Consider the following 17,635-nt stretch of genomic DNA (forward strand, 5'->3'; position numbering starts at 1 on the left):
GATCATCAAACCACAATGAATTGAAACAAGAAATGTCTTTAAAAAGACAACGCAGTGATTAAAGGGAAAGGGCTGTATTGGACATTTATTGGGAATAACTTTAAAAAGAGGCGTTGCAAACTGCACTGTAAAGGAAGGCGGTAAAGTTTGTATTATGCTTGTTGTGATTTGTTGGTTGCACTTATATATAGGGGAGACGGGACGTGTTCGCCTTTTTTTCAATCTCGCCTAGAGAGGGCAATTTTCATGTCAAAAGCAGGGGTGGAATTTCGACGCGAGTCCGCGAGTCGACTCGCGCCGAGACTCCCGTAAAAGTCCTATTGCGCGAGTCCATGTGGACTCGCACTGGAAATCCCTTCAGTCAACATGCATGCTTGATCGGCTCATTCACTCGGCAAATTTTCATTCAACACTGACTCGCCATCGCGAAAACACAACGTTGATTTTTAACAACAAAGCCAATTAGTAATCAATACTACCGATTAATCAATAAAAGTTTCTAACCAATGTAGTGATTGGATATCTAGCCATCAACAACAGGATAATCAGCCAATCATAACTGGTTTCTATACACGACGGCACTGTGACCAGAGTCTGCAAAGCCAGCCCCTCGCCCATTTTACCCATAATTCTTTTTATAAGAAATAAAAAGCCAAAATCGTGCGCTCACTTCCGGGTATATCGGATCTTGTGGTAAATGTTTACGACTGTCAAAATTGCACTCTGCGCTCTCACGGCCAATCACACGTGTTTGGAAGGTTACCCGCACGTTGGAATGTGTTAAATTAAACGATTTTGGGCCTGATTTTTTATCATTTGAGCGAGTGACAATGGCTAGCAGGACAGGTACCGGTAAAGCAACTAATGAAGTGGGAGGACGATTTAAGAGAAAACTATTTATTTGAGTACAACGAACATGACGAAGATGGCTCGAATGCAATTAAAGCTTATTTATTGCAAGGTGTGAAAATCGCATTGCCAGAAAATAGCATCAAAATATAAATGTAAAGTTGCAAGGGACACGATGACTTATGGTAGTGAAGGGACAACATACATTTTAAAAACCAACTTTGTTAGTGTTATTTGACAATCATTTAATTGCATTCTCTACACCCTTATAGTAATACAAACTGAATGCATTTTACATAATGCATGTACCTTGCCTGCCCAAAATGATCTACATTGTATAAGCAAGCACAAATTTGCCAATTTATTTTGGACTACCGCAAGATTGTACTAGTTACGAGAATCCGTTTGCGGGAATCCATGGACTCTCGCAAAAATCTCCTGCGAGAATCCACTTGGATTCCCGTGGCACTGAACGAAATTCCACCCCTGCAAAAGGCTATAGTTTTAACACTTTAAAGCCGTATGATGTAGCTAAATACTACCACATTTGTAAGAACATTGAGCTTGCAGCAACGGCAGGAGAAGGAAAATTAAGAATTAAGAATCACGATGGAAGGGCTGACTTGATTGAGGGGATTGAGGGGACTTGCCCCGAGGGCGGACACTTCCCGGTCTCCCCTATTTGACTTTGGCATGAAAAATGTGTATGAATTGAAAAAAAGCCATGTTGAACTTTTGAAACAGGTCTCAAATTAGGGGTGGTACAATAATTTTATGTGAATCTCATGGTTGAATTATCTGGGGGGTCAACAAAATCCTTTCTGTAACAGTGATAAAACAACTAGAAATTTGTAGTAAATGTTACATTCTGTTTTACACTGGTCAATAACAGATCTACTATAGCCCAATTTTGTGATTGAACATCGGTGCATATTGCCCCCTTTGCAAAATATTTTGGGGTGCTCTAACACCAAACTTGTATGCAGGATTTTTTTTTTTGGGGGGTGCTGATTTTGAAAAAGAGAACTTTTTTCAAGAGGGGGATGGGAAATTTTGTGAAAAGGGAACTTTCTTCCCAAAATGTGTAAAACCGCTGCGTACGGACCTGCTTGTCACATACATGTACATGTAGCAACCAGGACCGCAGCAAAGAAGACATGAAAACCAGACTGCAACACGCAAATGGTTTATCAGCATTTCTCCCTTTTGTGTTATGTCATTCTCACCAAGATAATTTGACATTTGTGTCTGCTCTAATTCAAATTCAATGCCTTTATTTAACTATATAATGCTCTTCATTGACTAAAACAGATAGTCTGATAAATGTCAATGCATCTGTACAGTACTGGGTCATCTCCAGTTAACTGGACCACAAAATGATATTGAATGCAATGGTCCATGATACGCCCACCTACATGTAGTATGTGTATTACCACTTATCTTTTTGAAGCAAGTAGGCATCCAGCTCTACTTTTAGGACTTTATATTCATGGTGTGTTCAAGATTGTTGTGCAAAACTCAATTTCAATCATTTCAAACCACTAAATGGCCCACTATATAGCTTTTCCATAGATGAACAGATGGAAAAAGCAAGATTTGTAACATGTGTGTATTTTATCTAATATTGGCCAGATATGTGCAGACTGTACAATCAAGACCTAATCAGTTTGTGCTTCTCTTCAACCGAGAGTGGAGGGGGGATCGGAGGGATACACAAGTTTGGGTTGGGGCTAGGAATGTGCCGGTTCCGCTGAGAATTTGACAGTGGACCTATCTGTTTAACAATTTTCCATAAAACTTAGACCCACCACTATACAAAAACTTTTCAGCCAAATTTTTAAACTTCAAAGTTCTTACAACTTTTCCAAACATTTTTGGTAAATTTAAAACCTTTTAGCTAACAGTTGCAGTTAGGCAAAAAAGACCGTATGTTTGCACAGTATTAGGCCTAATATAAAGCAGTTCTTTCAGTCTCTATTTCCACCCCCACTCAATTCTTTGACTCCTGGGGTAGCCTAGGTCCATTCAAAATTTGATTCCCAAATGATCCCTCCCCCTGCATTCCAAAACGGACCCTTGTGACCTTCACTGCCCACTCCCTTGACAGATTACGGACCCCTCCCCAATATCATGTAAAATGAAAGAGTAGAATATTCATCATAGAAATCTGTTCCCCTGAACAGGTGTGGATTTTTAGCATTAACCATGTTAAGGGGGTACTACACCCCTGTGGTAAATTTGTGACTAATTTTGCATTTTTCTCAAAAAATAATAACACGCTGGTAACAAAAATTAAGTAGATTATTGGGGCATGGATCCCAATTACTACACTGAAATTTCAGTGACTCAAGACAAGCGGTTCAGTATATATGATCGGAAATGAGGTACATCCTAGCGGTACCTAATTTCTTATCATAAATAACGAACCGCTTGTCTTAGGTCACTGAAATTCCAGTGTAGTAATTGGATACCTTGCCCCTATAATATACAGAACTTTTGTTACCACTGTGTTATTAGTTTTTGAGAAAAATGCAAAAATAGACACAAATCTATTGAGGGGTGTAGTACCCCCTTAAACACACATGAAAAGTCCTTTATAAACCCATTGTACAAACAAACTCATTGTACATTTCTCTAAAATATAAATCCATGGATTTGGTCGCGATGGGTTTCTATTAAAAACTAGATTTCGCGGTTCTCGGGTCGGGCGCTTCTCGTGATAGGCCTATTTCTAATTACCCAAACCCGTTACCCATATACATGTACCTGCCCTGACTTTTTAAACTTTTGTGAAATGCGTCTCTCAATGACCAAGACCCAACTTGACACAACTTAATCAACTCTGTTTGTTTTTATAGATGTGATGCTTACTTGATAGTTCGGTAGGCCTACCCATAATCTGGAAACCCATCATTCGCCTCTTCCAAGCCCTGCCCTGTTACCACATTTAGAGAAACCGAAATTAGTATCATTAGTAAAGTAATGAAATCAATCGCGAGAAACGTGAACGCAAAAACGGTTATTCCGGAAATAGGCCTATATATGCACGTGTGTGCACGTATTCGGTATTGAAATATGTGTTGAAAATAAGGCCTATAATTATTGGTCCGATGAGATGCACCTGTTAGTCACACTGTAATGCTTTTCCGATGCGCGCACTGTACTCCGCGAACACTCCCGTTGATACTCCGCGATAGCGCACCTCTGGCATGCGATAGTGCACCGCGTGAATGCGAACCGCGCTAACGAGATTGCGCACGGACGGCCGGACGGACACGCCGTTATTAGTATTAAGATGTTACCCAGAATCCACTGTCACAGGTGTTAAATGAGTGTTAAATAAAAGACAGCCCTGTATGAATTATGATATTGCCATAACATCCAAAATATCCTGACACAAATCATCCTTCCAGTCTTGATATCTTCCAGCATGTGTTTTTATGATTTTCTCATTAATACCAAGTTACACATCTTTAGATATATTCATTGAACCCTAGCAGTTTCTGAAACCCAATACAAATACTATGCCAACTGGCAACATTGATCCTTCACCCACATGCGCCAGGTCTGGGATTCTTACTCTCATATTACATAGTATTATATAGTATTACTCCACAAGCCTGTTTCATATGTAGTACACAACACATGGTCGTTAGTACAAACTCTCGTTAACAAGAATCCAATCACCCCATATTGCATGTGTCACTAATTGAAATTCCCATAGTGATTAATTAGGTAAACAAAGCCACTGCCTCGCTACTTGAAGCTCGTGGGCTGGTGTTTAAATTAGTGACGTCCAACGTCTTTTGGAACACAGGATGATAACAATCTTACATACCAGGGAAACACCTACCTGGCTGGCATAACAAACAAAAGGGGAACACTTATCTTCTATGACATTAACTAAAAATAACCTGCAAATATGTATTTTATATTAATTTAAAATCAGTACAAGTACAAACTGTTTTCTTTATGGGTTGTTTTACAATCAGGGTACACCATTTGTCTCACTGGGGGTCAAAAAAAAAGTTTTTTGTTTTTCCTTAATTTACCCATTTTTGTGTTGCGGACAAGTCAAATAAAAGATCTGTGAAATTTTAGAGCGTCAAGTATCCAACTTTAAATTTTATGGCTGAATCAAGTTTATGATGTTAAAATATTGGGCATGGTCATATTTTATAATTCTGCAACAAAAATAAATTATACTACTCTTTTTGGTGGATTTGGATAACATGGTTTGGTACATGGACAATGTGAAATGAAAATACAACTAAGTTTTTATAAGTTTATAACATTTTTATTCATGTAAAATGAAATTGCAATCTATCTGTAGCTAAAATTGGTGACATGAGTATATGAAGTTGTGTATGCTGAATGACACAGATCAGTTATAGAAATTCTTTTCTTATTTCCACGTAAACATAGGTATAGTGCTTTTACATGTCAATTTTCACAACATTAAGTCCACAGATAGCCTAGATATATGATGTCAAAATAATGAGTCGGAAAGGACAAGTTATTGTCGGAAAGGACATTTTTTTGACATATAGATAATAAGATACATGAAGCTTCTGTGTTTGATTTTACATAGTGATTGATGAAACCAATAATACCTGAAGTTATTTAAAACATATTCCTTTATCATTATCATTTTTTTAATCTTTAAAAGCAAATCAGTTACCAGTAATAATGTTTATATGTCCAATACTGCAACAGTAAACTCAAAAGTTGCTTTAGAAGACTGTGTACATTTATTGGTAAATTATGCTTTACAAATCCACTTGATTACTCACTTGATTTGTAAAGCATAATTTACCAATAATTGATATCTACAATCCTGATGAACTTATTCAAGGAGACTGTGTACATGTTTTCACATGATAGCAATGACAAATCATGGGCATGGTTATGAGCTTAAGTGCTTTTAGAATACAACTTTTAAAAAAAATGCTGTTTTTACCTTTTACTCTCCACCATAACAAGAATTCGGAGAAGACATTTTTTTGACGCATTGATAGAAGGTACAAAATGTACATTAAAGCTTCTGTGATTGATTTTTTCACAGTGATTGATGAAACCAATAATACCTGAAGTTACTTAAAACATATTCCATTATCATTATCATTTTTCAGAGGTTGTTTAAATGTAAGCCCAGAATACATTGCATTTGCAGCCACTGACAGCATGTTTGAGAAACACATTGTTATTTTCATAAAATATCACACTGGGCTCCTGCTGTGCATGGTCAAGGTTGTTATATAACAAGATAAGCTATGTGTCTGCATGCATGCATGTGCAAGAAAAAACTTTGCTGGTTCCACCTTCTTTTCCCAAGCATTTAAAATAGCAAAAATTGTTTTAAAAACACACGACTTTTTAACTTTCTTGGTAGCAATGTATCCACAAACATTACCCGTACCCAATTATTAATTCAAAACATAAAAGTCGCGATGAATATTCCATCAAAACTACTGGTTCTTATTTTGTACATAAATTTGAATGTGAAATGGTGTTGAAATGGCTCCTTTATAACATTGTACATAATAACATACTGCATGCTGGGATTACATTGAATCAACCTCTGATCATTTTTATTAGATCTTTAAAAGCAAATCAGTTACCAGTGATAATATAGTAAATGTCCAATAGGCCTACTGCAACAGTTAACGCAAGAGTTACTTTAGAAGACTGTGTTCATGTTTTCACATGATAGCTACATGACATATCATAGGCTTGGTTATGAGCTTAAGTGCTTTTAGAATTTTACTTTTCAAAAACAATGCTGTTTGTACCTTTTACTGTCCACCATAACAAGAATTCGGAGAGGACATTTTTTTGACGTATTGATAGGAGGTACATTCAAGTTTCTGCGATTGATTTTTTCACAGTGATTGATGAAAGTAATAATACCTGAAGTTAAAAACATATTCCTTTATCATTATCTTTTTTTTTATCTTTTTTTTTAAAGCAAATCAGTTACCAGTGATAATATAGTTTTATCCAATACTGCAACAGTAAACTCAAAAGTTGCTTTAGAAGACTGTGTACATGTTTTCACATGATAGTAATGACATATCATGGGCATGGTTATGAGCTTAATTTTAATTTAATTTTAATTTTAATTTTAATTTAAAAGTGCTTTTAGAATACAACTTTCAAATATTTCATAATGCTGTTTTTATGGTGGTGAGCTTCTGTTGCTTTGTCAGAGATCTTATGAAGTCGTTGGTGATATGCTGAGTCCATTTGTTGCGGAGAATTTTCCTTTGGCATCTCATATCAAATGCATCTAATCTGGACTCATCTCTCTCAGTGAGAGTCCAGCATTCAGAAGCATATATAAGGGTAGCAAGAACGCAGGCGTTATAGAATTTCATCTTGGTGTATTTATAAGTTGATATACCAGTCCTTCCGCACCTTCTCAAGTTCTTCAAGCACCTGATGCGTTGCCAATCCTATGATTGGGCTCCGTGGCATTTTATCCATCAGCACTACAGTATGCTCCCAGATACGTGAAGTGATCTACAACCTTACATGTAATGAGGCCTTTATCTGCCATTGGAACAAATGGTGTTAAGCTCAAACGACCAAGTGAGTGACTTCATGTGATTTCTGTTTTCTTGAAGCTCATTTTAAGTCCCAACTTTCTGGCTGTTTCACGGATGGCTTTATTTGTTTTTGTCATCTTGGCATCAGAATCTTCTAGGAGGGCTATGTTGGCAGCATAGTCTAGATCAGACATGTATCTTAACCTCCGGGTACCTCGAGCTTCGCCTAGGTAGAAGGGTTATACTTTTCTTATTTTCATCTACCGCTGATTTCATTACGAAGTCGATGGCAAGGCCAAAAAGCAGTGCCGACCAAATGTTGCCCAGTCTTACACTGGCGACTATACTGAAGAGCTTTGAAAGGGAGCCCTCTGATTTGACCGCACATGTTGTGACATGATAAGAATTACTTATGATGTTGATGATCTTCCTTGGGATTCCATAGATGTGCAGGATTTCCCATAGAGATGATCGGTGAACTGAGTCAAAGGCAGCCTTATAGTCGATGAAGTTAATTAAGCACGGCATGGCAGCTGTTGGTTCAGGCATTTCTCAATGATTTGGTTCAGGCCGAATATTTGATCCTGGCATGAGAGTCCCTTTTGGTTTTCCCTCATTCTTGCGTCAACATCGAAAACTTTGCCTGCAATGTCCAGCAGAGTGATATCACAGTATTACTACAGCAGGAAAGGTCTCCCTTTTTTGGCAGTGGAAGGATAATATTAGCCTTGTCCCCATTCTCTTGCCATATCAGTTTACAAATTCTCAGGAACCATTCTTTGATGTTGTCGCCACCACGTCCTTAAGAAGTTCAGGGGATGTTATCAATACCCAGTGCTTTGTTGCTTTTGAGCAGGCCAATGGCCTTGTCAAGTTCTCTAGTCAGTGGTTCCATTTTAATGTTCAGTTCCTCACATAAATTAAAGCTTGAGAAGTCAAGTAACTCAGTAGGCTCTTCAGCGTTGAGTACATGTAGGTCTTCAAAATATTCAGCCCATCTCTGCAGTCGAGCAGCCTCATCCTTAAGCATTTCTCCATTGGCATCTCGTATCTGTGAGGCCTTTCTGCTAGTTTTACCAATGAGAACATTCTTCAGCTTACTTCTCTCGTGTTGTTTTTACTTGAGGCTACTTCTTAGTAGTCAGCGATCTTGCTCATCCATGTCTTTTTGTCATTTCTTAAGCAAGTTCTTGTCTGCCTGTTGAGTTAGCCAGTATCCATTGCTGGTTTGGTTGCCTTTCTTTTGTCAATTTAAGCTCTTTTGTCTCCAGTCTGCCTTCTTCTTTCTGAATGTTAAGGTGTTCTACTGATGCTGTGTTGACGGTATCAACAAAGGCATTCCACTCTTCATACCATAAAAGGTCCTTCTCATTATTATGTGGTGGATAGTGTTTTGTGTTTCAATTCCTTATTTTTTACTCACGGCACTACTAACAGAAGTTAAATATTAAGTGGCATCAATTAAAATAAATTTCAAACATTTTATAAATATATAAAAAATGCATCTCTCAGTCACTGCGTGCTACACCATTTTTAGTGCAATGAAAAGCGCAACAAAAGGATAAAACGAACTGGAGGTTATTTAAAATGTGATTGATATTTCTTGAAGACCATATTTCATAGATATAAAATGTGTCAAATTGAAAAGAAAACTGCCTGTGTTTAACAAAATAGGCCCACTTGGAAAATATCGAAGATGAACAGGATCTTTCCACTTAAAAAATACACTCTCCAAAGAAACAAATTTTTTATTTACAAAATGTTAGGCAAATGTCATTAAAAAGTGTATAACTTGAACCTTACATGTGTTTGGAATAATAAGAAATATATATAGAGATAATTTTATTTTTTCGAGTCATGTCCACTTTGGCTTGGGATTGCCCATGTGAATGTGTCAAAAATTAGTGTCCTCTCCGACATAATAGGACAGTGTACTGATGGGAGGCAACTGATGGACTGGTTATATAATCTTCCAGTAGTTGGACATGAGGAACAATTTGGGAGAGTACTGGCATGACTGGTGCTTCAGGAAAACAAACTGGAATGAAGTTAATGGATATTTCTAAGAGAAATAAGGACTCGTTTCAAATTTAATGTGCAAAATAAAAACTTGGGAAAGCATTAAAATGCCACTAACCCCTACATGATTATGTGAATATGATAGGATACAGTTTGTAACATGTACATATCAAAATAAAGTTAATATCATTAAACACCTCTGCATATTTTAACTTTAAGTGTAACTATTAGTAAGTCATTGTTTAAATTCGGAGAGGACAATTTGTTTGACATACATAATTCAGTATGGATATGGAGGTGAATGAAACTTGCATGATGCATATGATAGAACAATGTTAGTACTACTTATAACATACCTAGAAGTTTAAATCATACATCTTCTTTAGGAATAATGTGCAAATGTTTCATTTTTAGAGAGGACACATTTTGACCAATTCAAACCTTCAATATTGAAACCTGTGATACTTGGAAACTGAGCGGGTATGGAATGTGTGTATATAATAAGTTTGTAGGATATGTATGAGTGTATTTTAAGAACTTTCTTTTTATTCCATGGCTCAATTTTAACTATGCCTTAACACGCATAATTCGGAAAGGACATTTTTTGACGGAATATACCACCTGATTTCAATACAAAGTCACAATTCATAAAATTGTTGCAATTTTACAAGGTTTTAGAATTTGATCAAACATGTTTCAATAGTAACTTCTGAATTCCCAATAATGCTTCATTGTTCTTAATGTCATTGATTGAACTGCTTAAATATTATCAAAGGTCAAACGAGACAGCACTTTTACCCAAAAATGACACATATATACATATTTTTGTCATTTATTGAGCTTTTCAAACAGTTTTTTCGCAGTTGTAGGTACAGCTAGTAGTGGCCAATAATTGGGCATGGCCGCTTTTCCATAGAATTATATCTAATTTTTCAATAAGGCCAAAATGTGGTGTCCAGCCGAAATGTACCCTGATTGTAAAACAACCCTTATACTCCCCCAACTAACTACATGCATAAATGGCATTTAAAGGAGTGTTTAGTGATCCTAGCATCCTCTTTTTATGACATTTTTCAGTAGATATCCACGAAAAAAGCTTATTCCCAAAATTTCAGTTGATTCCGATTTTGCGTTTGCGAGTTATACATGATTATGTGTATTACACTGCTCCATAGACAATGCATTGTAATTTTGTTCTGGTGCACCAGAACGAAATTCAAATTTCACGATATCTTTGCAAAAGCGAATTAATCTGCAAGAAATATTTTGTACATAAACATTATGTAGCCAGAGGTTTCCAGTGATATAAAAATCTCAACTTTTTTTGAGAAAAGTGGGGGATGAGGCTGTGGATCACGAAATGCCCCTTTAAATGTGATGAATTTTTACATTAACATGTTAACATTTATGACAAAGACAATACATTGTCAGTAATGTCAACTTTAGACAATACCATCTCATAGTTTTATTATTATTAATTTTATTATCTCTCTTATTATTATAAATTTTTAAGTAATAATTTAAGGTTTGTGCATTTTAACATGCTCTTTTTTCACCATGGCACTACACTGCCAGTCTATTTAAAAAATCACCAATGTTATATAGTGTGCAATTGCTTACACATTTTCATCACTACTAGTATTCATAGCAAAAATATAAATAATGACCAATTTAATAATATCGTCATCATCATAGGGGGAAGGGTGTGTCTTTGGTAACAACCTATTAAGGGGGGAAATCCAACATATACTAGTTAATTGTATATTTGCTTACTAATGCATAAAAGAAGGAAGTGTTTCATATTTGGTTGCTGTGTACATGTATGGTATTGGTAAACAAATTATGAATAAGTCTATGTGTGAGGCTCAAGATCAAATTTAAAATTGACATTTTTCTCTTTTTTTCCTTTATTTAATTTTAATACAGTTTTAAATATTGTCATACTGTACTGCCCAATTCACCATTAGCGTGATTAAATTTCCCTGTCAGAAACTCTGTTTACATATTTTGCTCAAGCATGACATCATACAGAAAGGTCAACGATCATATGGGTCGCCAGATGTTAATCAAAAATTGTTGGGTCATGCACCGAACAACAGGTTGGTCCATAAAGATAAACAGAATGATTTGTCCGCAGAAGAAAATAAAATTACAATTTTACAATTGTAACACAAGTTTGGCACTATTTTAGCCAAATAAAAGGTGTGTTTACTCAGCGGCTGTATGTCACGATTTTGGCCCAGAGAAAATTAGATTTGGCGCACAAGAATTTTGCAATTCTTTATTCCAATTCTTCATTTCAAGCTTAGGCGATTTTTGCCAAAATTGAATTAATTTTGGAAGAAATGCTTCATTGCATTTGGTGTACCCAATTTTCAGAGAGACTGGTGACCGACTGTAAACTGTCAAATATTAAAACTCCAAAATTCTAAAAATAGAATGGAAGGGGATGTCCCTCACATTAAACAAACTGTTATCTATACATCAGCAGTCTTAAAAAGACCCACACAATTTTGATAAATTATGACATTGTTATATCATGACACTTAAAATTATATAAATGAAAAACACATGAATAAATTTACTACATTTAAATATTGCTAAAGAACATCTCTCACTTACCCGCAGATGCATAGTGTAGTCCGCTTAACGTTATTCCTTATTCTTAGAAAAAAATCAAAACCTGCGACTGACAGTATATAAAATCCAGATCTAGATGAAATTCACATGCCAACATTAATGTAACCATATGCTGTTGAAGTATAGTATAAATCCTTTGCTGTTATAATGATGTATTATAGCTTGATGTGATTTCTCCAGTATGTGTCAAACAAGTGCGTCAGTATTACATGCATTTGATTTCACTGGGATACAATTTTAAAGGCCACACATGTGTACAATGTGTATTATGAGTAGCTGTGTTATGATTCAGACAAGCCGAGTCATCGCAAAACACTGCTTCCTGGTTGGCTTGTTCTACGGATGACTGACCAGTGGGATATACCATTTATAAGACAGGGATTGTTAATAATAAATTTCCTATGTTATTGTTATGGTTTGGTGTAATGTCATTTGGTGTGATGTTGTTGCATCATTATTAACACCACATTACACTCACAGACTGTTGTTTAGGGTAGCATGGAAGTACAAGCATTTGAAGCTTTATGTGTTTAGATAATGTTTTAAATAATTATTAAACAACCTACTGCCAGTAAAAGCCAACAATGAATGATCAAATGCCAGGAAGTTGATAGAATTCACAACTTGTTTTTAATGACAATAAATATCATTAACTTTATCAATCAATGCCATTGCAAACAGAAAGAATTCTTGCAATAATAGTACTAGGCTATGATAGCTGCTACAGTTAGGTTGCCTTCCTAGAGAAAGGGATCCAATTCCTGATGTGTACACAAAATTTCCATTAGAGTAGACACCAATGGAAGTAAGCCACCATTTGAATACTTCCTTGGGTCATCCAGGGTTGTAGAATCCAAACAAACAAAAACAAAAGACAGTACTCACCATGACTGACCAGTAGTTGACTCCCGATCCCGACAAAATCAAATTTGAGGCTACAAATGGACACCAAAATGACCCAAGTCATTCACTAAATTTCCAGTACACTAGTACGCACAAACACATCTTGCTCAATCAAAGCTTAATCATTGTGTGACATAATAAAAACAATTGAAAGTTGGTCAAGCCATCAAGTATGATTACGAACAAGTAGACTTTCACTAGGATCTACAACATGCTCATCTATCAGGGCACAATTCATTAACCCCCATACATTTGTACATTCATTGAATGACCTTTGAAAATTTGGGTACAAAAACTCATACTCTGCAACTTGAGGTCAAATTTTTCACTATGATTGTTTAATTGAGGTTATTGAACTACGCCACTGGGATGAGGCCATTGTGGTCCATAGTGTTTGATACACTTAAAATTAGTCTAGACACCCTGAAATAGAAGTTCATATTATTTTGCCTTTTTGTCAGTTTCCGTCAATAATCAGGTGATTTCCAGTTACAGTGTTTAGGGATTTCCAATCACCATGTTTCTTGTCAAGAAGAACGACATAGTTCAGATAGGCAAAAAGCCCTAATTGTTCCAGTTGCAGTTGCACAGGAAACATAACTTTTTGAAACCTCATAAAATTGTTAAATCGTTGTTAAATTAAATTCCATTTTTTCCATTCTAATTTCACCAGAAAATATTTTTCTGACGAGGCAGCCTTCCCCATCACCCCTTTATCGTTGTCTGTTCAGAAAGGGAAAGGTGCTAAAAAAAACCGAGGAATTAATGAGCACTATTTATGCAACTACACATTTCTCAATCCACAAGTGTTGTCTGTTTTCTCTGTAATATCCTGAAATTCCAACAATGGTAAATGCTTGAACAGTCAACCAATATTTCCTACAAATTCTACATGACCTCCTCCATGACAAATTCTTCATGATCAACTGAATATGGGCCCAACAAATGGCATCCTTCTTGTTATGAATACCTCGATTCATTCATTTAGAAATGAGCATCTTTCTCTGCAAATTGTTAACAATGACCCCAAATGACCCCTAGAAGTAAACTGTTTGGATTGATTTAAAATTTAAAGCATACAGCATTTTGATACATGTATTTTTGGATGACCAGCAGGTTTGTTATATTTTGGTTGTACATTTGGTGCAATCTTTTATCCCTAAGATAGGCTGATTTGCAAATCATTGTTCAGCGGGAGCGATAGTAGATTTGCACGAATCAATGATTCTCGCAAAATTCTCTTGCGAGAATCTAGATGGATTCACCCTCACCACCACAGATTTCTTAGCCTGGTGAACACTTAAAGATTTAGATACAGAAATGAGCATTATTCTTACATTTTCTGCAATTGATAACAATAACAAATACACAAATCACCTCTAGATATAACTAGAGCTAATTGCGCATACACATATACGGGACCTTAGCAATAGCTAATTACCTAGGCCTATAGCTAATTACCCCAGCTATATAGCATGAATGCATGTAAGAGGTAGTATATTATGCTGATTTTACTGAGAGGTCTTTTTTTGAAATGCACTATAACTTTGGAATTTGGCTAGAGACCAAGGTTAATTAGTTAGCTCACCTATAGCATATCTCTTGAGTTCAAAAGGTCCAGCATATGTATAATTCATTGGAATATTCATTTATGAACAGATGTTTGTAGTATTAATCATAAATTATATTACATAATTATTTTCCATACTATTACAGTATGTGAAATCATTTTGATAAGGCCAAGTAAAATAAAAAACATGTTTCAAAAAGGAGGAAGAGGGTGATTTTTATTTTTTATCGTAAAATTGGTGCAAATACCCATAATTAGAACTGTTAACTCACACAATAATGCCTGGAAAAAGGATCCGGAGGAGGCCTCTTTTTATATCTTGTTCAAAGAGATAGGCCTCCTCTAATTATCACAAAACCTTCCAAAAGTGTTTCTTGTATATTGGCAAGGCTATAGAAAGCATTACTCCCAAGACATATTTTTTTAAAGTTATAACTGAATTTCAAAAAATAAAAATATAATTGAAGAAACCTCAAAAAAGGAAGCGGGAGAAGGCGAAACATGATTATTTTTATTTGGCCTAACCAAAAATTATTCAATATTCATGTAAATATTTCTGTGCAACTATGGTCATGCGCTATTATAGTGCGACTTCCTAAGGTAATTTGCTACATACTGGAAGTAATACCTACATGACCTTTGACCCCAATGACCTTTGACCCCAATGACCTTTGACCCAATGACCTTTGACCCCAATGGTTGTATGCAAGTAATGTCATGCTATAATTTGTGGAATGACTTAGAATTTTTAGTAACAGAACAGAAAATCACATCAGCCATAATGACCTTCAGTATGACCTTTGACCTCAAGGCTAATGTATGTGTCAAGTGGCGTCATCTTGCTGTGTAATTTAGTAAGGAGTAGCAGTTTTAGTAAAAATAATAGGAAATAACATTTTCGCCATAATAACTTTTCCATGACCTTTGACCTTGAGTTGGTCATGTGACATTTGTGCCACCAGCTATTAGTCCTGATGACCAAGTAACATTGTTGTACTATATATATTTGCGACAGCAGCAGCATTTTAGGGTATTTGGTCATATACCGGAAGTATCCCTTGATGACCTTTGACCCGATTCTGGACAATAACTTTTAGACACTGGGTATAGCTGATGTATGTACCAAAGTGCCATCATCGTGCTGTGTAATTTGTGGAAGGAGTAGCATTTTTAGTGAAATCACGTTTTTGGCCATTGGCCGGAAGTGGATGACCTTTGACCTGAAGTTGATCATGTTTCATTTGTCCCCCACCCAATGGTCCTAATGACCAACTATGGTCAACATGGCTCAAAGCATATGGCTACGGTGGCTCATTATAAGATTGACAGAAAGAAAGAAAGAAAGAAAGAAAGAAAGAAAGAAAGAAAGAAAGAAAGAACTTGACAGAAACAGACCTTAGCAATTTTGCAAATTGCTAAGGAAATATTTTGAATTTACAAAATAGAGCCCATTTTAATAAGCAGGTTTATTATGTTTGGTTGCTCATTTTGTCCAATCCTTTGTCTGCTGATGCTGCTTTGTAAATGGGTACCTGGCTATATTCCAATCATGACACATACCATTTGGCACAATTTGGTAAGAGTTCTGGCACAAGATGTATCCAAATTGGCAAGGTATCTCAAATCAGTAAATTTAGATAATATTACATATATCCAATAAGGTCTAGACATCTTTTAAAATAGAAACTCTTGATGTGGTTTCTTCTTCTGTCCACATCATCAGGTGAAAAATGTCTTTGATCCTACTCAGAGAGATTTATACAAGATTAAAGTGACTTTTGATAAACTGAAATTTCAAGTATGCAAGAGTTTTGGCACAACTTGATTATAGATCACATTTGGCTATCTTCCTGAATTCAGATCCAATTCCAGTTGAAATCCATACACCCCATATCGAGGGCTTAGTGCCACAAGGTCCTATCTGCATTTTTGGCCAAAATGAGATTTTGGTACCAAAATGATCCTTACAACACTGAGAACCAGCTGATGGTACTAACTAATGCTTATCATACCATTTGGGCTTGATACCACCAAAAATAGGTTTGGCCTATCTGCATTTAGCCACTTTCTTTAGGGCCACAAGGTCCCATCTGGCTCAAACATTTTGCGTCATATTTCTTATACTTTATTATAGCTTATTATGCAGATAGGACTTTGTGGCTCAATCATTGAATAGCGAGAAATAACATCCGGATGCTTTAAACTGACTACTGCACCAATCATTTCCATAATATCTTACATAACAAGAAGATTTTAGACATGGCTTAAATTGGTTTTTATCCATCACTAACCTCCAAGTTTAATTAAGTGACCCGGTTCTCATCTTTGTAGTTATAATTTTTACGAACAGGTTTTCATTGGCATGTTTGATTAGGCAGTTGAGCTAATAACTGGCATGTTAGCTGTGATGTTTTCATAATGAAATAATGTTGTTTGCAAATAATAATGATTACTTCATTCATATCACATATTTTACATGATTTGCATAATGTTTTCTTAATTCATTACTTTTCATTTGAAGTGTATAATGCAGAAGCTTGTGATCTCAAAATAATTTTGGGAGATTTACCTATTTGAATACTCAACACTATAGTATAATAATATTACTTCGTATGTGCAAGTGCACTACCATGACTACTATGTTATAAATAGAAATGCAGCAATTCAAAGCAAAGCAACAGGGCCTAAGTGTGGTTTTCTTCAAATTGCTTAGTGCCACAAGGTCCTATCTGCACATGCACATTAATAATAAACGATATTTAAAAAAATGTCATGCTCACACTTCGAAATAGGTAAAAAACATGTTCCTAAATAAATTTGGCAGGTATTAAGCCTGTTTACAACACTGTTTCCTATCAAGTAACACTCTACAATCAATTTGAAACAGGGCAAAATTTTCAAAGCTGATTTTCTCAAAATGGCCAAAATGCACCAAGCCCTCGATATGGAAAACATGATCTTAATCTCCCACACAGGGAGCATGAATTTCAAATGGGGTTACCTGAATGGGTGACTCCATTTGAATTCTACACTCCCTGTGTGTGAGATGAGATAAGATACATGTAAGGTGATGTCTTCCATAGGGATGCATGGATTTTAACTGAAA

At 35.9% G+C, this 17,635-nt stretch overlaps 1 protein-coding gene across 6 annotated transcripts in view; it reads right to left on the reverse strand.

The window, feature by feature from the left end:
• LOC140166019 (sorting nexin-33-like) overlaps nucleotides 1-17,635 on the reverse strand; it is a 100,470-nt gene that overhangs the window by 67,941 nt on the left and 14,894 nt on the right. The window contains exon 1 of one of the 6 annotated variants that reach the window (XM_072189389.1): nucleotides 12,039-12,351. The exons of the other annotated variants lie outside the window; for them this stretch is intronic. Within the exon in view, the coding sequence (XP_072045490.1) occupies nucleotides 12,039-12,050 (12 nt within the window). The 5' untranslated portion in view covers nucleotides 12,051-12,351. Of the gene's footprint in view, nucleotides 1-12,038; nucleotides 12,352-17,635 lie in introns of those variants that run through there. 6 annotated transcript variants of the gene reach the window in all.

The sequence above is a fragment of the Amphiura filiformis genome, chromosome 12 (genome assembly GCF_039555335.1).
Source record: "Amphiura filiformis chromosome 12, Afil_fr2py, whole genome shotgun sequence".
Classification (NCBI taxonomy): Eukaryota; Metazoa; Echinodermata; class Ophiuroidea; order Amphilepidida; family Amphiuridae; genus Amphiura; species Amphiura filiformis.